Source organism: Gracilinanus agilis, chromosome 1, assembly GCF_016433145.1.
Source record: "Gracilinanus agilis isolate LMUSP501 chromosome 1, AgileGrace, whole genome shotgun sequence".
NCBI classification, from domain to species: Eukaryota; Metazoa; Chordata; class Mammalia; order Didelphimorphia; family Didelphidae; genus Gracilinanus; species Gracilinanus agilis.
In genome coordinates this window covers 166,018,565-166,043,519 of record NC_058130.1, presented here as the reverse complement: position 1 = coordinate 166,043,519, position 24,955 = coordinate 166,018,565, and the positions used below count along the sequence as shown (strand labels likewise).

Below are 24,955 nucleotides of genomic sequence, written 5' to 3'. Positions count from 1 at the left end.
TTTAAGGTTACCAGCTTCCTTTCCAAAGGCAATCAGAATTCTTCAGACTTTGGGTGAGCCTTCTTTCAGTCAAGATCATAAAGATCTGGAAAGGATATTGTTATCTAATTTACAGGTTAGTAAAAGGTAGGTGTGCTAGGCTAGTTTTACCTCAGCCAATTAGTTTTTGTAGAGGGACAGGATTAGGAGTCAGGAGACCTGGCTTCTGCTTCTGGTTCTGCCACTCACTCACTGTGTGATCTGAGGCAAGTCAAAACTTCTTCGGACCTCATTTTCCCCATCTATAAAATGAAAGAGTTGGACTAGGTAACCACTAAGGTCTCTTTCAGCTATAATGATCTATGAAATCAATGAAGTTTGGTCCTTTCTCAACCAATTAGAAACCAAACCTCTAAGCAAATTTAGAGAGATTAAAAATCTGGGGTTGTTCCATCGGTGACATTGGTTGAGATGAGAAAGGAAAAAAATTTCCTCCTAGCAATAGACAGAGAGCTGTTAGGTGTGTAGTGAGTATTGCCTCTTCTCCCAGAACCTCTCACTTGGGCAATGTACTTGCTGCCTTTCCTATGAAAGGAGAAGTTATCTAGATCTCCTGTAGCAAAGCTTAGTGACAAAGGTGCTGGAAGTCTCCTTCCTCCCAGTCTTTTTCAGTGTCGGGGTTGGGGAAGGAGGTGACCCCACACTGCCCCAGTTGGGGCCACCCCTACTTCTAGAGGCTCTACCCTAGGGGTTTCAGGTGAATGGCAGCACTGTTGGGGCGGGCAGCAAGGATGTATATGACATTCTCTTTCAGGAAGGTGGGCCAATCCACAGACCTACAGTGGGAACAGAAAAAGCAGAAGATGAAGTGCATCTCATAACAATGGGTTAGAAATTAACAGTCATCATAATAATCCTCTGCCTCTATTGGCTGTTTTTGTACCCACACATTTGCTGTTGAATAAAGATAGAGGAAATCACATAGCCATTCAGCTGGGTGGCTCAGTGGATTGAGAGCCAGGCCTAGAGACTGGAGGTCCTAGGTTCAAGTCCGGCCTCGGACACTTCCAGCTGTGTGACCTTGGGCAAGTCACTTGACCCCTATCGCCCACCCTTACCACTCCTGGGCTAAGGACAGTCCCTAGCCCGGATGAAAAAGGAGGAGGGTTGGGCGTGGGGCTAGCAACCCCACCCTGTAAAAACTACATCTGCTAAAGAAACGGCAACCTAAAGTAGGGGCATCTGGGCTAGCTCAGTGGATTGAGAGCCAGGCCTAGAGACGAAAGGTCCTAGAAATCCGGGCTCAGACACTTCCCAGCTGGGTGACCCTGAGCGACCCATTGCCTACTGGTTGTGGCCCTATGCTCCTAGAATGGAGTCCCAGGATAAAAATAAAAAACAAAAAACAAAAAACATAGCCATTCTAACTGGATCTACTACAAATTGATGATACACAATCTTATCTGGGCCCTCAATGTACTTAGGACATCTTTATCATTTACTATCCCATTTTCCACAGAGGTTCTAATGTTATACCTTTTCATTCTTCCTCAAATCTCTCATGACTTTTCTTCCTACTGAGAACCTTACCTTTCTTTAGCTGAGAACCTTACCTCATATTTTACAGAAAAAATTGAGGCCATTTATTATGAACTTCCTCTTCCTCACTACCTGTCACTCTGGTGCCTTTGCCATTCTGTCCTCCTCCACCTCTCTATCACATGATGAAAAGGTCTTACTCCTTTCCAAGACTAACTCATCTATTGTTCAAGAGATCTCATTCCATTTCATTTCCAAAAGGTTTCACCACCTCTCACTTATCTTCAATCTCTGTCTACTGGTTTATTCCCTACTGCCTACAAACATGCCTATGTCTTCCCTATCCTGAAAAAAAATCCCTCATTTGATCAATCCCTCCAGCCTTGCTACCATCATCCCATTTCTCTTTGACCTTTTGTAGCTAAACTCTTTGAAAAGGCCATCTATAATAGATGCCTCCACTCTGTCTCCTCCTTCTCTCTTCTCAGCCCCTTATAATATGGCTTCTGACCCTATCATTCCACCCAAACTGCATTTTTTTTGTAACCAGTGCTTTAAAAAGCAAAACAAAACAAAACTCTTACCTCATCTTAGAATCAATATTGTGTATTGGTTCCAAGGCAGAAGCATAAGGTAAGGGATAGGCAATGGGGGTTAAATGGCTTGTCCAGGGTCACACAGCTAGGAAGAGTCTGAGGCCAGATTTGAACCCAAGACCTCCCATCTTTAGGCCTGGCACTCTATCCATTAAGCCACCTAGCTGTACCCCCCATCAATGATTTTTTAATTGCCAAATTCAATGGCCTTTTCTCAAACCTCATTCTCAACCTCTCCGTAGCCTGTAACACGGTTGATCATTCTCTCCTTGATAATCTTTTCTCTAGAATTTTGGGACATCATTTCCTCCTGGTTCTCTTCCTACCTATCTGACCACTCCTTCTCTGCCCCTTCTGTGGGATCCTATACTAAATCATGTCCTGTAATCACAGGTGTCCCTTGGGGTCCATCGTGGGTCTTCTTTTCTTCTCCCTCTTTACTGCTTCATGTGGTGATCTCATCAGTTCCCAAAGATTTAATTACCATCTCTGTGCTAAAGATTCTCAAATCTACTTATTCTACCCAAACTCTCTGCTGACTTTTAATCTCATATCTCCAACTGTCTTTTGGACTCAAATTGGATGTCTAGTAGACATCTTAAACTCAACATGTCCAAAACATTATTGACTATCTTTCCCCCTAAACTCTCCCCTCCTCTCACCTTCTTTATTATTGTAGGGGCCAACACCATCATCTCTGTCCCACAGGGGCAGCTGGGTAGCTCAGTGGATTGAGAGCCAGGCCTAGAGATGGGAGGTCCTAGGTTCAAACCTGGCCTCAGACACTTCCCAGCTGTGTGATCCTGGACAAGCCATTTAACCCCCATTGCCTATCCCTTACCTTATGCTTCTGCCTTGGAACCAATACACAGTATTGACTCCAAGATGGAAGGTAAGGGTTTAAAAATCATCTTTGTCCCACAGGCTCATAACCTAGAAATTATCCTGGATTCTTTTGCCAAGGCGTGTCTATTTTGCCTTTGTGATATCTCCCAAATATGCCCCTTCTCCCCTCTGACATTGCCACCACTCTAATGCAGTCCCTCATTTCATGCCAGGATTATTGCAATAGCCTGCTGATGGGTCTGCCTGCCTCAAGTCTCTTCCCACTTTAATCTATCCTCCATTCAGCTATCAAAATAATTTTTCTAAAGCTCAAATCCCATCATATCACTCCCATGTCACAATAAACTCAAGTGGCTCCCTATTTTCTCTAGTAGCAAATACAAAATGCTCTCTTTTACATTCAAAAGCCTTTCAAAACCTAACTTCCCACTCATTGCCTCTTCTGGCTTATTCCCTTACACTCTTCCCCATCCCTCTTCTCCTCATCCAGGTACTCTTTGATCCAGTGACACTGGCCTCCTGGCTTTTCCATGAAAATGACACTTTATTGCTTGCCTCTAAGCATTTTCTCTGATAGTTCCTATACCTGGAATGTTCTCTCTCATCTATGCCTTTTGACCTCCTTGGCTTCCTTTAAGTTCCATCTAAAATCCCATCTTTTATTGGAAGTCTTACCCAATGCCTCTTAGTTCTAGTGCCTTCCCTCTATTATTTTCTATTTCTCCTTTATATAACTTACTTTGTACATACATGTTTGTATGCTGTCTCCTCCATATAAATAGGGACTGTCTTTTGCCCCTTTTTGTATCCCCAGAACTTAGTGCAGGGTCTGGTACATAGAAGGCTTTAACTGAATAGGCAATGATCCACTAGACCCCAAAAGTCTGTCTAGACCTCAATTCTTAGAGAGCAAGTTTTCCTCTTGGCCAGTGTAAGTGAACCTATATCATTTTATATGTAAGGGATGATTAAGGCCAGCCATTAGAAATGGTGGCAATTTATAGCCCTTGCCAAGAATGAAGTGACACCTTGGAAATCATCTCACCGGGGTTCCTCCTGTTCAGCTGTCTGCAGAGGTTTCTCCGGGCTCTTGGCACTGCTGTTGCTGGCTGGGCTGCTTTCTGATATGGGTCCCACATGGCTGATGCTGTGTAGCACAATGACATGTGGTTGGGAATAGATATGATCAAGAAGTTTGGCCTTATCCCAGAGCCCCTTTGAGTTGATGTATGCTATCCTCTAACTTGCGGTAGCACTTTAGTTCATAGCAATCATTGTCCTGGACTACAGGAATCACTCTATTCTGTTTATATGGAAGATATGACACAAAAGGGGTCTCCTATAAAGTGGGCTGCGGGATATTAGTAGAGAGTAGGTAAAGGAGTTGAGGTGCTTTCCTGGATGAATTACAAATGAGAAGGAGCAATTAGGCAATTACTGGGATATCACAAGAGAGTTTAGGGAAGTTAGTGGGAATTTTGAGAAGGAAAATAAGGAAGATAAAGTATACCTAACATTGCAAGATGGTGCTTCCAGGGGTCGTTTTCGGAACCAGGTGTGCTGAGCACGACGGCATTCAGTCTCACTGATGTAGCCCCCAATGCCTCGGGCGAGGAAGGCTGTCCGAGCTCGTTCCCGTTCCTTAACTGTCAGTAGCCTTAAGAGAGAGTTCTTGGGGGAGAAGGATATGGAAATCATAAAATATTATTTTTTGCTGAAAGTGAGACTTTCCAAATCTTACCTCTGCTACTGATGACTTGCATGACCTTGAAGCAAGTCCTAACCGCCTGTAAAATGAGGTGGTGGCCTAGGTGATGATCAAGGACTTTCTAACTATAAATCTCACGATCCTCACCTCTCTAAGATCCATATATTTTGGAGTCTTGTGTTTTCTTTAGTGACAAAAAATAAACCAGTCTCTATTATTTCACTCCCCAGATTTCTTTATTCCAGTAAGTTTGGGCACACTAGACAACTGGTCACTAATCACTAGCCCTATCTCCATCTTCATTCCTGATGATTACGTCCTTGTTTCTCTCAAGTCATTGTTACGAATAGTTCAATAAGCATTGCTTTCTTGTCCCAACCTCCAATCTCCCAATCCCCTTTTCCACCTACCCCTTTTAGTCATTTACCCCTGCCACACCTGTGGGCGAAGTTGCTGCAGTAGTTGAAGGGACTCATGGGACAAGAAATCAGGCCACTCAACATGGCCCCGGTGCTCAGGGTCAAGGGCAGCAAATTGTTGAGCTACCCTCTCTTCCTGCTCTTCACTCAGTGCCCTTTCACTTCCTCCTCGCCTTGCTGCCTGATGGTGGTAGCGAAGGAAGTCCTCCAGTGTCAAGGAACAATCTGCAAGGAGACAATACCTTCAGGGTACCCAATTCCTTGTGCACACTTACCAGGATAGAGTCCCAATTCATCATTTATCCTCAACTGGCATTCTCTGCCCCACTCCCAACTTCTAAATATAATCCTTTAGTTCCATAAACTGGCTGCAATGACTTACAAGTATCTCTCTTCTCTATCAGGAATACTAAACTCCAGACCTGGTGGAATTTGGAGAAGCCACTTATTTGGGGACAAAAACTCCATAAGGAAATGCACAGACTTGCAGGGACCTCTGAAGAAACTGAATTGTTCCCTACTATTTCCCCAAAGGCCAGAGGCTATTTTCCTGCTATAACAGGAAACCCTAGTATAACTTGATCAGAATGGTGTGGTAGGAGGGCTAGTTAGGTTATTCAACCTTGGCTTCACTTTTGGGAGAACCTGCCTATGGTCCTCTCCAACTTGTAGAAGTCACTTCGCAATCCTCACCTGGAATAATTTTGCACTGCTGGAAGTTCTCCATGAGACTATACATCTCCTCTTCTGTGAGAAGTAGGTTGAGGTTGTTCTAAGAAAAAAGAAAGAGCTGCAGATCAAATGAACAGCACTAGTACTGCCAGTGGTTGAAATGGCATTATGGTTCCCGGGGCAAGTAAGGAAAGGGGATTAAAGTTTGGTTTGGAATTCTAATGCTAGCTTTACTCTTGACTGGTTCTATCATTTGAAATCATTATTTTGCAGTGCTAGAGGAGTAAAAATGACAGATGTCTGTATAACTGGACAAATAGTGTCCTGGAGTACTGATGTGTTTAACTTCCAAACACTTTGGTTGAGGGTTTCATTTTGCCTAGAAGTGCCATCAAAGAACAGGTGCAAAGCTTCCCGATTATAGAAAGCCATCTGTGAATTTCATGAGGAATCACATCAGGCTGTAATAAGAATCTGCAGACATTTGGGGTGGTGGTGAATTGACACATAGTTCAGTGTGGGGGCAGAGAATGGGAATTCAGTTTAGAAAGAGGAAACCTTCAACCTAATTATAAGAGAAAATCCTACAGCAGTAGACGATTTTGTAGCAAAAAAGGTCACCAGGGAAAATGGCTAGGATTTGGAGGGGTGGTAGCTGACATTTGGGAGGAAGTGGGGAAAAGTAGAAAGTTTGACTCTGTAGATCTAATCTGTTCCTCAGTGATTCTTAGAAGAGGAGGAGTTCTAACTAGTTATATCTATATTTAGTAGGATCAAATATCTTAGATTCAGAGCTGAAAGGGAATTGAAATGTCATCTAGTTCAACATAATTTTACAGATGAGTTAAATGAGCAGGCTACAAAGGTAGCAAATGGCAGAACTACAATTTACACTTAGGTCCTCTGCCTCCAAATCCAACATTCTTTCTATTGTACTATATTAGAAGCATATTAGAAGTATATATTAGAAGAAAAAGACTTCTTTTAGGAAAAAAGAATTATTTTCATGATTTTCATAGTGAAGTTGAAGAGTGATAAACCAGGAGCTGCCTCTTACCCAGAAGGTTAATTATGAATATACCTTCCCTGGAACTTCAGATCAATAAGGTGAGAAGTGTTTATAGCAGAAATATCAGGTCATTCTAAGAGTGGTTGTAGTACCAGTTCTGTTTTTTATTAGCTATGTGGCTGTGGACAAGTCAATTTATTTTCTCTGAGACCAAGTTTTCTCATCAGTAAAATGGAGATAATCAATGTTTTACCTATATCACAGGATAGTTGTGAGTATAAAAAAATGTTTGTAAACCATTTTGTAAACCTTAAAGAATCATAATGATGATATTGAACTTTACCCATGTGAGAAGGGAACTTGTATTTTTATTTGATCAGAGATTTAGATTTCCCTTCCATTTGTTTTGAATTTGGGTCAATCAGCAACAGGGAATTGATCCCACAGGCACTGCCCCCTTGGGTGGTGCTAGGCTAATTGAGGAATTGTGATTGGTTCCTGAGGAGTGATGTAAGAGAGCTAGTGGGTGTAGTAAAGGATTTATAAGATGAGATCCAGTAGGAAGCTGGGGGGGTTATTTCCTGAGGCTGAGATTCAGAGACAGACACTGAGTTGTTAGGTTCTGGATTATTAGGCTAGGAAATTCTTCACCTCCTTTCTATATTTATCTCATTCTTTTTTCTTATTAAAAATCTAGCTATTAACAGTCGTGTGATTTAAGGGTTAATTACAATTTGGGGAGACCACCCATTCTAACCATTACACCTAGTTAGAATCAAGTACTAGTTGTAAATCTAAGCTTCACTGGGATTCAGCTGTCATCAAAATGATGAATTTATTTAATGTTTTTAAAATAAGGTATTTAACTGGTATTGACTCCTTACAATTTCTAATTCACTGTAATTCCTATTTCATAGATGAGGACCCTTGAGCTCCTTAAATGTCAAACTACATGCAAAGGATCACAGAATAGGCTACTGATGAAACTGGAACTAAAATATAGAGCAAGTGTTTCTGCTCCAGGAGTGATATATGGGGATAGTCAAAGTAATGATCTGTTTCCTCTCCCTATACTCTGGTCCCCACTCAAGATTGAGATTCCCCCAGAAGAAAGCAGTAGAGCTAGATTTAGTGGCTTGCCCAGTCTAGAGTACAGGTTGAGGGCAGTTAAACTGGAATAGGACTAAGCTCAGAGTGAATCAAGTCAATGTTAACTTATAATTAGAAATCTGAGTCAAACTAGTCTAATAAGCCTAGTCCAGAATGGCCTTGGAATAATGAGGCTTGGTTGTAGGTCTTCTACAGCATGGTGACAGGTATATGTTGGGGGGAGCACTACTTTAGATAGTTTCTTCTTGCTCCAGAAGTCTCTTGACTTCTTAGGGAGTAGGGATTGGGATGGAGGGAGGATGTGAGATGCCCTCTACTAGGATACTTGGCTAAGAGTAGAAAAAGAAGACTAAAACACTATTGTTGTAGATGTAGTCTCAAAGAAGTACAAGAACACTATCCTGACCTTATAGAAGGATAGATTCTAAAATGACGACCAAAAAACTCTCCTCTAACCCCACCCTCAAAACGTCAAAACAGAAGCAAGACTAATGTATGAAAACTAGTCAGGTGAGGAGGTATAAGTGCAGGACTCTTCTTAAGCTAAATTTGATGACAATTACTATAAACTCTGAATAAAAAATCTTTATGGGTATAAATTATGTGAAGAACCTTTTGCTCAAACATCTTCAGTTACTACTAGGGAGCAACCATTGCCATGTTTACATGTGGAGGAGAGTAACATGTTCTTGGCATTTGGCACTTAGTAGGATATAAGCCACCTCTACAGACATAGCCATGATTTGGGATGGCACTGAAAGGGGAGGACTATAAGACAAGCTTCCTTAGGAGGCAGCACTGTGCAGTGGAAAGAGCACTCAGTTTGAGTCATAAGCCCTGGCTTCTCTCCCAGCTCTGCCACTTATTAGACATGGGCTCTTGGGTACACTGCCTAACTTCTCTGAGTCTATTTCTCATCTGGAAAGTAGGGATAACAATATTTGTCCTGTCTATTTCATAGGGCTGCTGTGAAGCTAAAACAAGTTAACACATGTGAAAGCCCAAATGCTCCAGAGATGGCAGGGGTTATTATTATTACTGGCTTTGGGGAGATAATATTCTCAGGAGCTTAAATCCCGATAATTCCTCTTTTAACTGCACATGTCTCCCATGGGTTTTTGCCAAGCTTCAGTTTCAAATGAGGCAACATATGTGAAGTCCTTTGCAAGCCTTTTAAAGCATTATATAAATGGTAGTTACTGTAAATCTAAAAAAGTGGAAGGAGTCAATCAAGGGTTCCTTGTACATAGAAGGCTCTTAATTGCTGAGTGGATTGTTAACCCTAATCTCTGTGGCTCCCTGTCCAATCAAGGGCCTGGGTAGGCCTATTAATTGCTACTTGTAATGAGTTAATTATCAAGTATTTATGGAACTCCTAGTTTGTGTAGGAACAATGTGAAAGAAACAAAGGTATAAAAGATATAGTACTTGTGATGGAGTTTATACTTATACATTCTAAAAGTTAACTAGCAATATAAATTGCAAGTATGTAAAATACCAAATGAGTATTGCAGATAATAAATGCAGTAAAGTGGAGGGAACTGCTCAATGTGTACTTAATTAGCCAGGAAAGGCTTCAAAAGATGATTTGGGGGGGGGGCTCTGAAGAAAGGTCAGCTAGGTTGAGAGGAGGGTAGTGGAGGAGGTTGGTGGTGGAGGAAGAGCATGTACAAAAGAAGGATGAGGAAAAGAAAATGTTATATTACAGAAATCTAATTTAGAAGGAAGTCTTCAATAGAGTGCCTTAGGGATCTGTCATTGTTCTGGTGCTGTATGATATTTTTATTAATGACAGAGATAAAGGCAACAATGATATGAATGCCAAATTTGCTGATGACACAAAGCTAGGCAGGATAGGTAAAATGCTGGATGGCAGAGTCAACTTCCAAAAAGATCTAAAATGGGTGAAATATAGAGCAAAATCTATTAAAAAAAGCAAATGTGAATTCTCATACTCCACTTAAAAAATTGTGGGTAAGCAAAGCATAGCTGGATAGCAGCTCATATGACAGAGACCTAAGGGTTAAATACAACTTGAGTAAAAATGTCATATGATGTCCCAGGCAGCTAATGTGGCCTTCTGTTGCATCAGAAGAAGGCAGAGCATACTAGACGAAGGAAGAGTTCTATTGTATTTTGCCCTAGGTAGTCCACCTGTGGAATATAGTGATTAGTTCTAGGTGCTATATTTCAGGAATGATATAGATAAATGGTAGTGCACCCAATGTAGGGTGATGAGGATAGTGAAGGATTCTGAAATCATATTAAATTGAAGATTTGGGGCTGAGGTGGGAACCAGGCATGATAACTATATTCAGGTATGTGAAGGATATCACATGGAAGAGTAGAATTAGATTTGGCCCCAGGAAGAGAACTAGGTTCTCTGTACTTGAAGAGGACCAAAATGACATCAAATGTTTGGGTTGGTGTACAGTATATCTGGCTATGGCTGATCAGATCAATAGAAGCTCGAAAGGCCCTACCAGAAGTCAGGCACAAATACTCTGCATTAATATTTGTGATGGAGATGTCTCTAAATTCATGCATCTCATATTTCTTTTGAGCTATTGAAATTCTAATTGGCATGTGATGCTGGATGGTCCTATGCCCAGTGCCTCCCATGTCTCTCAATCAATACCAACATTCTTCAGAGAGACCTTGAGAGTGTCCTTGTACTGCTTTTTATGACCTCTGTATAAGCATTTTGCTTGTGTGAGTTTTCTGTAAAACAGTCTTTTGGGCAAATGTGACTAGCCCATCAGTTGTGATCTCTGTAGTTTGAATGCTTGGCAGTTCAGTTTGTGAAAAGACCTTAGTGTCTGGTATCTTTCTGGCTCAGTGTGTGGGAAAAAAGGTGGTAGAAAAGAGCATTAAGTTGCCTACCAAACTAAAGGTCTACAGAGCCATAGTGCTCACCTCATTGTATGCCTGTGAAACCTGGGCAATCTATCATGCCAGAAAACTGAGCCACTTCCATTTGAATTATATTAGGAAAATCACCTGGCACTAACTAGGAATAAGAGTTGCAAAAAGGCAGTGCAGTGGGGCAGCTGGGTAGCTCAGTGGATTGAGAGTCAGGCCTAGAGATGGGAGGTCCTGGGTTCAAATCCGGCCTCAGACACTTCCCAGCTGTGTGACCCTGGGCAAGTCACTTGACCCCCATTGCCCACCCTTACCACTCTTCCACCTATGAGCCAATACACAGAAGTTAAGGGTTTAAAAAAAAGGCAGTGTAGGCTTGAAGCATGGGAAAACTTCTTAACAATTAGAGCCAGCTAAAAATTCATTTGGCTGCCTTGGGAGATGGTGGGTTATGTGGGTTATTTTTCACTAGGTGGTAGATTGACCACTTAAAAGGAATAATGCTGACTAGGATTCAGACACAGTCACAAAGTTACTTCTAGAAGAAAGCCATCCTATATGGGAAGTAACACTGTCGAGATTCTGTTGGGCTTTTCAGATGAATAAAATTTAGTATTTGGATATGGCTTTAAGATGACTAGAGATCATTACAGAAATTATTGGTGCAACCAAACTTTCTTCTAGGTTTATTTGTGGGCCAGAAGCTACAGGATAAAAGCAGTATGGAAATAGACATCCCCATTTCTTTTCATACATCATTTGAATCTACTATAAGTATGTAGAGTCACTGACTGGAAGGATCCCACATGATATGGTACCTTGTAAAATCAGCACCTTTGTCGTGACACCCCTACCATCATAACCCTACCAAACTCACACAATAGTAACAGCTCCAGCCTATTTCAGTGTGTGCCATCTCAGTCACTTCCACTGTGCTGTCTCCTTGAAGATAGCCCATGCGGCGCAAGCAGCCATCATGAAAAACCCTGGTGCAGATCCTACATGGGAAGAGACTCTCAGCAGTCCATACCTCACAAATCTCACACATCTCATCACTAATGACCTGAGGAGAAAGCAGGAATGAAGAAGACTGTTCAAACATAGATTCCCACTTCTATCAACATAAAGCCCTGATTCTTATACCTAAATTTCTTGGTTAGAACATTAGGAATGCACACTTTGTGTATACATCCATTATCAATAAGTGTCAAGGCAACAGAGATTAGTCTTAGGTATGGGAGCTCTAAAACCTTCATATTCTGAACCAGAAGAGGGGGAAACTTTCCAGCTGGCATTCATTCATCTGGTAAAAGGGATGGATAGATATGCAATGGCTCCCCTATTTCACCCTTTTTTCCATGGGCCATCCCCACCAAGCTACTTTCCTATCATGAGGACAAGTTCAATTATATTGGGACACAAGAAAAAGCGAAATCATTTTGTTCTGGATGAAGACAATTAGCTAGTGAAATCTTTTTCTTTTTCTTAATATTTTTCATTTATTATATCCCAGGGCTTACTATCCTGTTGTCTGATCCCTGGACAGTTCACTATTTATTCTGTAAACTTCGGATTTCTTCTTCCGTCTAGACCTTGCCTATTCTCTTTCCTCCCCTATAGCTGCACCACCTCTCTCACTCTAGAACTCACAGATTCTCTAGGTTCCAAGCAGATGTCAAGTGGCTTGTCATCATGTAACTCCCGAATGGGTCGGATAAAGGCAGGTGGTGTGAAGCGATTGGCACGGTCAAACTCCTCAGGTTCTACCCCACGGCCATCCCTTAGTCGTTCCCAGGCTGCTCTGTTGACACTGTTCTCTTCCTGTGGGACAGCAGCAGCTGTCTCCAGCTCATCCTCCTCCTGTACTTCCTGGACACTGTGTTCTACAGTGCCCCTTCGAGACCCAGCTGGTTCACCTGTGCGCCGGAGAGAAGGCCTATCCCTTAGCCCATCCTTGAAAGCTGACACAGCTAGGCTCACCTTCTGAACCTGCTCCACTGTCTGTCGTTTGGACATCAACACTCCCATGGTTCTGTGAGCAAAAGAACAGAGGAATCCCGGTTACATGGCTAGGCAATTCAAACAACAAGCATTTATTAAGTACTACAATGTGTGCTTACTATATCCCCAGGCACTGGAGTTACAAATATAAAAGTGACCATCTCTTTTCTTAGTGAGCTAATATTCTATTAGTATTTACACTCAGCCAAATAGGTTTCAATGTGGTATCCAAGAGAGATGTTGGTGGAAAGGGCACATATTTTGTTACTAAAGTTGGTTTCCCAATTGACAAGTTCCTGCTCCTAAATCCAACTTAGTTCAGAGTTCCAGAGCTCTGTTCTGTGAAAACTGGTAGAGACCTCAGGACTTAAATATAATTTCTGCCAGCTGAGAAATTTTTATTTTATTTTTTTCTAGTTTTAAACATTTATTAATATTCATTTTTAACATGGTTACATGATTCATGCTCCTACTTTCCCCTTCACTCCCTGAGCTCCCCCACCCCCATGGCCGACACACATTTCCACTGGTTTTAACATGTGTTATTGATCAAGACCTATTTCCAAATTGTTGATAGTTGCATTGGTGTGGTAGTTTCGAGTCTACATCCCCAATCATGTCTGCCTCAACCCATGCGTTCAAGCAATTGTTTTTCTTATATGTTTCCTCTTCTGTAGTCCTTCCTCTGAATGTGGGTAGCGTTCTTTACCATGAATCCCTCAAAATTGTCCTGTGTCATTGCATTGCTGCTGGTACAAAGGTCCATTACATTCGATTTTACCACAGTATATCAGTCTGTGTACAATGTTCTTCTGGCTCTGCTCCTTTTGCTCTGCATCAGTTCCTGGAGGTCTTTCCAGTTCACACAGAACTCCTCTAGTATATTATTCCTTTGAGCACAATAGTATTCCATCACCAGCATATACCACAATTTGTTCAGCCCTTCCCCAATTGAAGGACATACCCTCCTTTTCCAGTTTTTTGCCACCACAAAAAGTGCAGCTATAAATATTTTGGTACAAGTCTGTTTATTTATGATCTCTTTCGGGTACAAACCCAGCAATGGTATGGCTGGATCAAAGGGCAGGCATTCTTTTATAGCCCTTTGAGCATAGTTCCAAATTGCCAGCCAGAATGGTTGGATCAGTTCACAACTCCACCAGCAATGCATTCATGTCCCAATTTTGCCACATCCCCTCCAGCATTCAATACTCTCCCCTTCTCTCATTTTAGCCAATCTGCTAGGTGTGAGGTGACACCTCAGAGTTGTTTTGATTTGCATTTCTCTAATTATTAGAGATTTGGAACACTTTCTCATGTGCTTATTGATACTTTTGATTTCTTTACCTGAAAATTGCCTATTCATGTCTCTTGCCCATTTATCAATTGGGGAATGGATTGATTTTTTATATAATTGACTTAACTCCTTGTATATTTGAGTAATTAGACCCGTCAAGAGTTTTTTGTTATAAAGATTTTTTCCCAATTGTTGTTTCCTTTCTGATTTTGACTACATTGTTTTTGTTTGTACAAAAACTTTTTAGTTTAATATAATCAAAACCATTTAATTTACATTTTGTAATTTTCTCTAACTCTTGCTTGGTTTTAAAATCTTTCCTTTCCCAGAGATCTGACATGTATACTATTCTGTGTTTACTTAACTTATTTATAGTTTCCCTCTTTATATTCAAGTCATTCACCCATTCTGAATTTATCTTGGTGTAGGGTGTGAGATGTTGTTCTAAACCCAATCTCTCCCATATTGTTTTCCAAATTTCCTAGCAGTTTTTGTCAAATAGTGGATTCATGTCCCAAAAGTTGGGCTCTTTGGGTTTATCATACACTGTCTTGCTGATGTCATTTATCCCCAGTCTATTCCATTGATCCTCCTCTCTATCTCTTAGCCAGTACCATATTGTTTTGATGACTGCTGCTTTATAGTATAGTTTAATATCTGGTACTGCTAGCAGCTGAGAAATTTTATGGCAGAAATGGTTTGGTTTCTGCTTCAGAGTTACATAATTTTAGGCACAAGCTGGACTACTACTACAATGAATGAAGGGGTATCTTTTATCACATCTTTGAGTGTCTAAAGTAAATGGGTTCCTTTCTCCTTCTTTAGGAAGACTCCTGGATTAGTCAGGAATTTGTCACTCCTACTTCCCAATCCAATGCACAAGTCCTACACCCCTGGCATGGCTGAAGATCACTCACATACAAATTAATACTTCTTGTGTTAGGGTTCAAATGGGTGGCCTCCAGAGGAACACACAAGACAATGCAATCAAAGCAGGAGAAAACTTTATTGCCAGTGCGCGCTGGGGGAACTCAGCAAGAGAGTCCCCAGTGGTGCATTCAAAGGAGGGAGTATATTTGTTTCTAGGATATAGGTGCCTTTGTCTTAGGGTTAGCTAATAGCAAGACAGAGGGAGTAGGGATGTTTCCAGGTGCCACAGGATATGATTCTTAATCTTCAAGGCTGTTCTGTCTAGGAATCTTCAAGGCTGTTCTGTCTAGGGGAGGAGTTGTGGCCCTGGGACAGTCAGCCAGGAGTTGTGTCCCTGGGACTGTGAGTTATCAGAGATAACTGCCCTGCTTGAGCCGGGCATGACGTTATCCAAAAACCCCCCTGCTGTCAAGCTGTTAGTTATGAGTTTCAGCTTTTTGGCTATAATATTTCCATAAGCTTTTTGGCTATAATATTTCCATAAGCTTTTTGGCTATAATATTTCTATAAGCTTTTTGGCTATAACACTTGTAAGTCAGTGACCCTGTCTCTAATTCTTCCTGTAATTCTTCTTGCATGTACATATGGGCAACCACAGATATGAATGTATCTTATTCATTACTTCTCATGTTTGTCATACTATCCCATATCTGTTGCTTTCATTTTTTGGATTAAACTAGTTCAGTAAGGTAAGGAGTAACCTTACACTTACCATTTTCCTTTGGTATTAATGACATTAAATTGGAAGGAAGATAAAGACATTATGTTGCACATTTCAAATGATCATGACTTTTTTTTAGGCATTATGGTCTAGCATACTAGCATACTAACTGAATTCATTTTAGCCTTGGTCTCCTAAGTTTCTTTGCTTTTTGCAAACTTTGATCCATCATAAGGTATTGGATTTAACCAAATATAAGCCAGATCTTTGCATTATCTCAACGGCTTCAACCAACACTTGGAAACTGTTAATTCTAACACATACCTGGTGAGACTAGAGTCCAGAAACCAGAGATTTCTATGCAGTCTCCAGTAACAGCTGATGACATCACCTGTGCAAGAGTGATGAAAATTTCTGCCTTAGTTTTTGCTCTGCTATCAGTTGTTACCAAGGAAATCCATATTCCTGAATTTGGGGTCTTGGCAAGCAGCAGAAGAAAGATTTTTTCCAAGCACTCTGTTTTTAAAATAGATAATTTCAAGTTGTTTCTTTTTAGAACTGGCTAAGGGAGACTTACTGAGCATAAATAGCATTGACTTTTGTAGACTAGATATATTGAAGAAAGATTTAGGAACAATTCAGTGATACATTTAAAGGACTTTCATCTCTGGAAACTAAATCCCTAAAAAAAAACCCCTCAAAATATCTTTCTTCTGAGCATCTAAATGTCCTTGATGACAACTTAAAAATTCTTTAAAAATATCTATACAGTTCAAAAGAGATGACCTAGCCAGTAGGATGAATTCTGTCAACTACTTTCACCTGCAAGGGCATTCACATGAATGAATGCTGTCTCAATGAATCACTGTTTCACTTACTGAATTCATAGTCATTAGCTACTGATAATCAAACAGATCTTTAATAAAGCAATTACCCATTTTACAGAAGGAAAAACTGAGACACTTAAGAGGAGCTGTCATCAGTCAGATTGCAAATAAGATGGAGAACCAGAAATAAAACCCAGGAGTCTTGCCTTGTGGAGATTATATACTTCTTACAGTTGGGAAATGCTAGATTTGTCTTTTGTGTAATCTTAGATTTGCCAACTTCATGTTTCTCTTCAGAGAAATTCAATGCAGTAGGAATACAAACTATACATGTAGAAACATCAAATTCACTTTTAAAAGACTGGTTCACCAGGGTAAAATAAAGGCTGTGCACATATTCTTATTGGCTTTGTGAGAAGACATATTAAATTTTATTGAACAGAGCCCAGCCAACCAAAAATGGATGTTCTTAAAAGTTAGCTGATTTACTAATATTGTACCAGCATATTGAATGTCCTAACCTCTCATTGTCTCCTTTTCCTTCTGCAATCTATTATTCTTTACAATTACAAAAATAATTACTCTTTTAAAAAATTTTAATGATACTCCTATAGATCTTCGTAGTTTGTCTTAAAAAGGATTTTGAGAAAGAGTTGAATGAGTATTCAACACAAAGCCACCTTATATCTTGAATAAGCAACTTTGAGGTTCTGTTTCTTTCTTACCTTAGATGGCTTAATTTCCTTGGCCACACCAGGTTTGTATATGCAGCAATACTGTAGTATAATCATGAAAAGAAGAAAAGAAAACCATCAAAAAACTAGGGCTATAGGTGATTAAACAAGCTACTTTTGGAAAACTGACATAGCTTTGATTTTGAGAGGAAACTGAAAATGCATCAGAATTAGACTCCACTAATGAGGCTAGTTTACTTGCAACTTTGGTATGAACAATTTGGAAACTGTATAAAAGAGGTACTTGGATTAAATGTGGTGGTTTTTAAGTCAGAGATTTGTGTATGGGGTATTTTGTGAAATAAACTAAACCAAGCTTAAATTGCTTGACAAGTGAAAATGATTAGTGATTGGTCAACAAAGACCCAGAGGGGTTAAAAAAAAGGATTTCCATCTGTTAAAGAAAGGTTTCTGTCTAGTGAGGTACTGTGGATGGCAGTGGGATGGGGCAAGGAATGACTCTGGCAGGCCTTAGAGACTTCATGATTTTGGTTTCTTTGGCTGATAGAGCTAGGGTCACTTGTTTCCTTGTCTAGGAGGAGATTACCAGAAATCAGACATTGGGATAATGAGAAGGGAATATGAATATTAGAGATTAAGTATAATTTTAGGAAGAACAATGAAACTCAAGAAGGCAAGGAAGTAGAGCATATAGGAGAAGGGAAAAATGGATGAAGGAAAGCTTGGCCAAGAGAATGAGCCAAATAAAAGTAAGAGAAGAGTCTCTCTGTGTTTATTTGACAGCAAGAGTGAAGGAAACAAGCGTTTATGTAGGCAGTACAGTGTGTGTTACACACCCATTTTCTGTTGAACACCTGCTCACAAAGCAGATAAATTTACAGCAGCATGCAAGCAAAAAAGTGGAGGTGGGGGACCAGTGAGAGCTGGGTTCTCTCAGCAAAGAACTAGGGAGAGGCTATAGTGAAGATAGATATGTTCGTTGGTTGAGATTTTCCTGTCTCTGTCTCTGTCTCTGTCTCTGTCTCTGTCTCTGTCTCTGTCTCTGTCTCTGTCTCTGTCTCTGTCTCTGTCTCTGTCTCTGTCTCTGTCTCTCTCTCTCTCTCTCTCTCTCTCGTGTGTGTGTGTGTGTGTGTGTGTGTGTGTGTGTGTGTGTGATTTTAGTTCTGTGCCCTTGATAGCTTAATGGCTAAGGATGAAATCCCTTGATCCCATTTTCTCTAGAATATTAAGAGAATGAAAGACAGTATTATATAGTGGATAGACTGCTAGTTTTAGAGGAAGGAAGACCCAAGAGTTCAGATCACACCTCTGACACTGGTTGTGTTATCATGGCCAAATTACTTAATTTATCTCAGCCTCAGTTGCTTTTAAAATAGTGACAATAATACCTATAGTTTCTACCTCAAAGAGCTGTGTTGTGGAGCTCAAATGATAAAAATGTATGGAAAGTGATTTGCAAACTGAGATGTTGTTTTTTATTGTCTTTTACAGACTACATGACTGTAGTACCCTGTCCTTTAGCGTAAGAGACCATCAAGCTCTTGGCCTAACACAGTATATAATGTATATAATGAGTTCTCACTAATGTATGAGGATCATGGCACTTAGGACTGGTTGTTGGTTGGTCCAGTTAATATGTCTGAATGGCCAGAGAGGAAATCTGGTGCTTCACAGAGAATATGATCATATATAACTATGAAAGTGTCATGACTTTTAATAAAACACATTGCATCCTATAACTGTATAGATTATGGGTACATCGCACAATTTAGGTTTGCTCTTATTGCTGATAAGAGTAAGTTTGGAGCCTGAGGGGAAAAAAGTCATAGTCCTCTTACTATTGACTATGTAATACAAATGACCACGGGCTGAGTTGGGCTTATATGTAACACGGGGGTTGTGTGATCTGTAGGCATATCAATGACTGTTGTACCAAGAATCCAATGTCTAGTACACTACTATATTCCCAGATGTGGGTTCTGTGCTAGCCATTTGGTCTCCTGGCAATAACCTGGAGGGCTATTTTTAGGTTTGACTTGTCCCTTGTTCCAGAAAGAGATACAGCTGGTGCCACCCGGTCTCTCTTCTTCACCTCTGCCCAGGGTTGCAACAATAGCTTATAGTCAGCAATCTGGGGAACAGTCACCAAAATTGCTCTCAGTAGTATATAGGTTCCCAGGGAACAAATAGGTAGTGAAGGGCTGAGGTTTCTTGCCTGCCATTCAAAAGCACCAGGAATTAGGTAGCCATAATGTACTGAAAGTAATTAGGATAAAGTATGACAATGGTTTTTGAACTTTGAGGAACTAGTTATCTGTTGAGGGAAAAATAACTTACCACCAGCACAACACAAGTTGAAGAACCTAATGCACAAGCCAGGGGTACTTGGTGGGCAAAATGCCATCAGTTATATGATTACTTTTCATAAGTCAAATATATTGGAAATGAACTATTGATTCAAATCACTATTGATTCAAATGGTCAAGGGCTAAAACTATCAACATAATTTTTGCATAAAAATGAGCTTTTTCAGAGAAAGAATAAGAAGTGTTGGATATATTTTAAGTAATGCTTTTTCTTTATATTTCATATTTATAAGCTCAGGTAAACACTTTGTTCTGCATACTAGGAAGGTGGTCTCTTAGGAATGAATCCCAACTATCCCAAAGTGTGGCTTTTTTTTGGTTAAGATTCATCATCATATTGCAAAAATTATTTATTAACTTCCTAATTCTGGATGATTTTGTGCAACAGGGAATATACAAGTGAACATACATAAATTCCTTTTTTCTATGCAAGTCTACTAATGCCCTCCACATCCATTCCCGTTTGTTCTACTGCCATGGTAGCTCTTAAATTTCTCCTCTCTTTTCCACTCATGTCTACCACTCCTGATCCTAGAACAGCCTCTCACATAGACAATTAAAAAGGTCTCCTAACTGGTCTCTCTCTTCCTCCAGTCTTCCCTAGTCCATCCTACATGCTAATGCCAGAAGGTACATACAACTTTTGTTCATATCACCTCCCTATATTTCCCCAACCTCCAAAAGCCCTTTGGCACCTCATTGCCTATTAAATAAAACAAAAATACTTTTAGTCATTTAAGGTTTTCCAACTTCCCTTTCATGACAACATATTCTTCTTGTTATACTCTAGAACCAAACTAAACTACAAGCCATTCCCTAATCTCATCTTCCTCTCTTTCCATCTCCATGCTTCTTCTCATATAGTATACCATGCTAGAAAAGAATCCTACCCTCCATGTCAGCCTTTTGAATTCTTTCTTCTTTTCTTTTACAGTCCATGTTAGGTGTTATCTTCTACAAGAATATATCCCTGAATATCCTCACTGGAAACAGTCTCTTTCCAACTAGAACTTTGGACTTCTGCTTATATTCTGATTTATATTATAGTTATATGTATATGTCTTATTTCCTTTATTATGGCATATCTTAAACTGACTGAGGCCAGAGACTCATACTTCATCTTTGTATTCCTTACCATCTAGGAGGACAGTGCCTTATACAAAGAAGTTGCTTAATAAAATTTTGCTGAACTAAATTGAATTCACTCTTCTTCTCCTTATCTCTCCATCCTTACTTTTGTTACCATTGTTGGACATTTGCACTTACACTCTTTTCTGTCTGACTTTGTGACAAAAATAATTTGGTCTCAGGACTTTCTTGAATACTGTTTGAAAGTTTCAGCATTGCCAGAACTTTGATTACTAGACTCCAGTACTTTTTCTACACATTTCACAAATGATTTCCAGAGCTAGCCTGCTGGTTCTAATGCTTTCTCTGTGTTTGTTAACCCCATCAATTTTGCCAAGGTCCAACATGTTTGCTTTCCTCCACATCCCTTTCAATAATAGATCTTTTAATCTACACCTAAAATTATGGCTCCTCCAACACATTAGATGTTTTTGCATGCTGCTCTCTCATTCTGCTGTATATGGTTAATTGTTCATAGGCTTGGCTCATCCCTCCCCTTTCAATCACTTCCTCTGCTTCTATGCCCACATGGAGGAACATCTTTAGAGCCAGACCAGGTCCCATGAATTTGCTCCTACATTCTACTTGGGAGCCTCAGAGACTTTTCAGTACCTGTTAAAGTTACTGCCTCTGGAGTAGTGGAAATGACATGGATTTGGGTTCAAGGACCTGGGTTAAAAAAGTAGTTTTATAGCCAGCTGCCTGTGTGATCTTGGGCAAGTCATTTCATCTGAGTCTCAGTTTTCTTATCTGTCAAATAATATGGCTGTTTATCCTAATTTCCTTCTAATGCTAAATTCAGTTCTCTGTTTTATACTGTGTGTTGAGGATGGGCATGGGTGGAACTGCATATTGGGGATAGGGGCATGTTTATAAGGGAGTACACTTCATTAAAGGAACGAGTCATAATGAGTAAACTGAAAAAAGGAACCATAAAACAGAACTACTAGACTTGTTGTTTTTCAAATGGGAAGAAGAGAAATTGAGGACAGAGAATATGGTGTAGTGGATAAAAAGTTGACTCAGTTCTGACTCTCACACATACTAGCTGTCACTGAAACACTGTGACCCTAGGCAAGTTATAATTTCTCAGTGCCCCAGGCAACTTTCAGACTATAATTGCTGAATTGCAATATTAGAATTTCCTTATTACCTTAGTACCCTGTACAAAGAAATCATAGGTCTAGAGCACTGTTCCTCCTCTGCCTCTCATTTTTTTTAAAGAATGGAAATTCGATTTCATTCGATAAACATTTATTAAGCATCTATTCTATGTAAGATGCTAGGGGACAAGAAGACAAATGAGAAACAATTTCTGCTTTCAAGAAGCCTATATTCTATTGAGAGATACAAAACAGTAAACAGAAAAATATAAGATAATCTGAGGAGGAAGAGACTAATAACTGGGTGGGAGGCTGGGGACTGCTGAAAAAGGCTTCCTTTTCAAGATCTACATGAACTGATGCAGAGCAAAATAAGCAGACATTGGACACAGTAACAGCAATACTGTATGATGATCAACTGTGAAAAAGACTTAGTTGCTCTCAGCAATACCATAATCCAGGACAGTTCTGAAGGACTTATGACAAAGAATGCTATCCACCTCTAGAGAAAGAACTGTTGGAATCAGAATGCAGATCAAAGCATACTATTTTTCACACTAGTTTATTTAGGGTTTTATTTTGGGATTCTCCTTTTATATGAGTATTCTCTTACAGTAATAACCAATATGGAAGTATGTTTTGCATTGTAGAGCATGTATAATTCAGATCAAATTGCTTACCATCTTTGAGAAAGGGGAGGGAAGGGAAAGACACAACTTGGATGTTATGTTGAAAACTGTTATTACATGTAATTGGGGAAATAAAACATCTCAATTAAAAAAGACTTCTAGGAAAAGATGCATGATCTGAATTTTGAAGAAAGCTGGAGATTCTAACAGGTGGAGATGAAGAGGAAGTACATTCTGGGAACAGGGGGATAACCTATGGAAAGGCAAAAAAGTGAGAGAGAGAATGGAAATTTCAGGAACAATAACTAGGCCAATTTGGCTGGAGTATTGACTGCATGAAGAATGGTGCTGTGCAATAAACCTGGAAAGATAGGCTGGAGACAGATTGCGGACTACAGATAGCTAGGCTGAGGAGTTTAGACTTTATCTTCTAGTCAACAGAGTACTGTTGAAGATCCTTGAGGAGAGTGACAGTCAGGCCTGTGCTTTAGGGCAGGAAGATTATTGGCAGCTGTGTGGAGGAGAGACTGGAGATTGGGGATTGGAGAAGCTTTCTCAGAATGGTTAATTAAGATTAAGTTATGGTGAGCAATAGCTACAGATAAATTGTGATATGAATAAAACTAAAGAGGTGGGGGCAGTTAGGTGGCTCAGTGGATTGAGAAATGGGAGATCCTAGGTTCAAATCTGGATTCAGACACTTCTTAGTTGTGAGACCCTAGGCAGGCCACTTTAACCCCCACTGCCTAGCCCTTACCACTCTTCCACCTTGTAACTAATACATGGTATTGTTTCTAAGATGGAAGGTAAGGGTTTAAAAACAAAACAAAAAATATGCCACCCTAGTATACTAGAGAGGTTACGCTTGATAGCCAGGTAAGTAACAGGTAATGAATGACCTTATATAAAGACTACAGCCAGCTACAAGAATTACAGATTAAATCACAGAATCTTAGAGCTGGAAAAGACCTCAGAGGCTCATCTTAGTCCAACCCATAATTGGATCAACAGACAGCAGGGTCCCTAGTCTCTTTCCCCCATATCTGGCACCATCCTTTTCAGGAGCCTCCTTTCCTTCAGGGGGTGTGTGTGTGTGTGTGTTTCTTTCTTGGAGGGGAGGGAAATGTGAACATCTTTGGAGATGAGCTATGAAGGATCAGAAACACTGACCGCATTTCCTTTGTTCTGGTGGCCAATAGTGACAAGGTTATCTGCCTAGTGACCTGGAAGTTGGTCCAAGAAGGGACCAAGAACTTTAGGGTGTCCTTTATGGAGACCTCGGCAAACCTGACAGAGTGAGGAACAAACATTATGGGAGCTGATTTAAGAGAATCACTGTTTCAATGTCCAGGAGCAAAACATGATGCTGAGCAGAACCATTGCTTTGGGTTTAAGCCTTGCAAGATCATGTAAGCAGGTGAACCCACTAGTCCAGGCCCTTTTACGACATCCACAAAAGGTTATCCAACCTTTGCTTGATCTCTACTGAAATGAAACCCACTATCTTTCAAGGCAGTCAGTTCCACCTTAGGATAGTGTGAGTTCTGCCCTGTAGAGCCTAAAACAAATCTAAACTCTTTTACATTATTGCTCTTCAAATAAATACTTGAAAGGTAGCATTTTCTCTTCTGTTTTCTTCTTTGATCCAGAAAATTCTATTTTGGTTTTAATCATGCTCTAAGCAATCTAGAAAAAGAGGTAGAGATCACAAGAAGCTAGCATGAACTCATCAAGAACAGGCTAATTTCATTTTCTTTTTAGGCAGTCACATTATTGGTAATTTGTAAGAATATAGATATAGAGTCATAGAATCCTAGAGGAGAGTTCCCACCCAGATTTTTTCTCTTACAGGCTAAACAATTGTACTTTAAAAAACCAATACTCTGAACTTGGAGTTGCGCTGAACTTGGGAGTTGCCTACCTGCCACTCAAAAATCACTTACTCTTCTCCCCCAGTATATAATTTCCACAAATGCAACTACTGACCTCAGAGATTTCTTCCAACTTGAATCCTAACTCTATGAACCTAATCCAATGATTGCCTTGTTCAGGATAGTCTCCAGTTTATCACTGTCTTCCCTAAAATGTGGTACTGAGAATCAAACACAATACTCCAGACACAGTCTGGAGAAGAGAGGGAGAGGACAGAAGGACTATGACTCCCCATATCTCTCCAAATGCAGCCTGAAATACCATTCATTAGCCTTTTGCATGGCTATATCATACTTCTGACTCACTAATATTCCTAAGATCCTTTTTTTCAGATAAACTGTTATCTAGCCATGCCTCTTCCTTTTTATATTTGTGAAGGTGATTTTTTTAAAAGTCAAATGTAACAATTTACATTTACCCTTTTAAATTTTATCTTATTACATGTGGACCAATATTCTAGACTTTCAAGATATTTTTGGAGACTAACTCTGTCATCCAACATGTTAACTATCCTGCTCAGCTTTTTGTCCTTTGCAAATTCAATAAACATTCCATCTACACCTCTGTTCAAGTCACTGATAAAATTGTCGAATAGAATGGAATCAAAGGCAGGTTCTGGGGGACCTACCTTCTCTAAATACCTATT

The 24,955-nt window shown here is 40.0% G+C and overlaps 1 protein-coding gene across 2 annotated transcripts; it reads right to left on the bottom strand.

The window, feature by feature from the left end:
- Positions 1 to 718: 718 nt before the first annotated feature.
- PHF24 (PHD finger protein 24) lies at positions 719 to 12,768 on the bottom strand. 2 transcript variants are annotated; one of them, XM_044657269.1, is made up of 8 exons: positions 12,721 to 12,768; positions 12,391 to 12,609; positions 11,618 to 11,803; positions 5,781 to 5,859; positions 5,107 to 5,312; positions 4,471 to 4,631; positions 4,006 to 4,107; positions 719 to 815 (listed from the first exon to the last, which is right to left on the bottom strand). In XM_044657269.1, the coding sequence occupies exons 1-8, from the start codon at positions 12,766 to 12,768 to the stop codon at positions 719 to 721; spliced, it is 1,098 nt and encodes a 365-aa protein (XP_044513204.1). The 2 variants fall into 2 exon arrangements, with proteins under 2 accessions (XP_044513204.1, XP_044513202.1); XM_044657267.1 differs by having other exon boundaries at positions 12,391 to 12,768.
- Between the last annotated feature and the right edge of the window lie 12,187 nt (positions 12,769 to 24,955).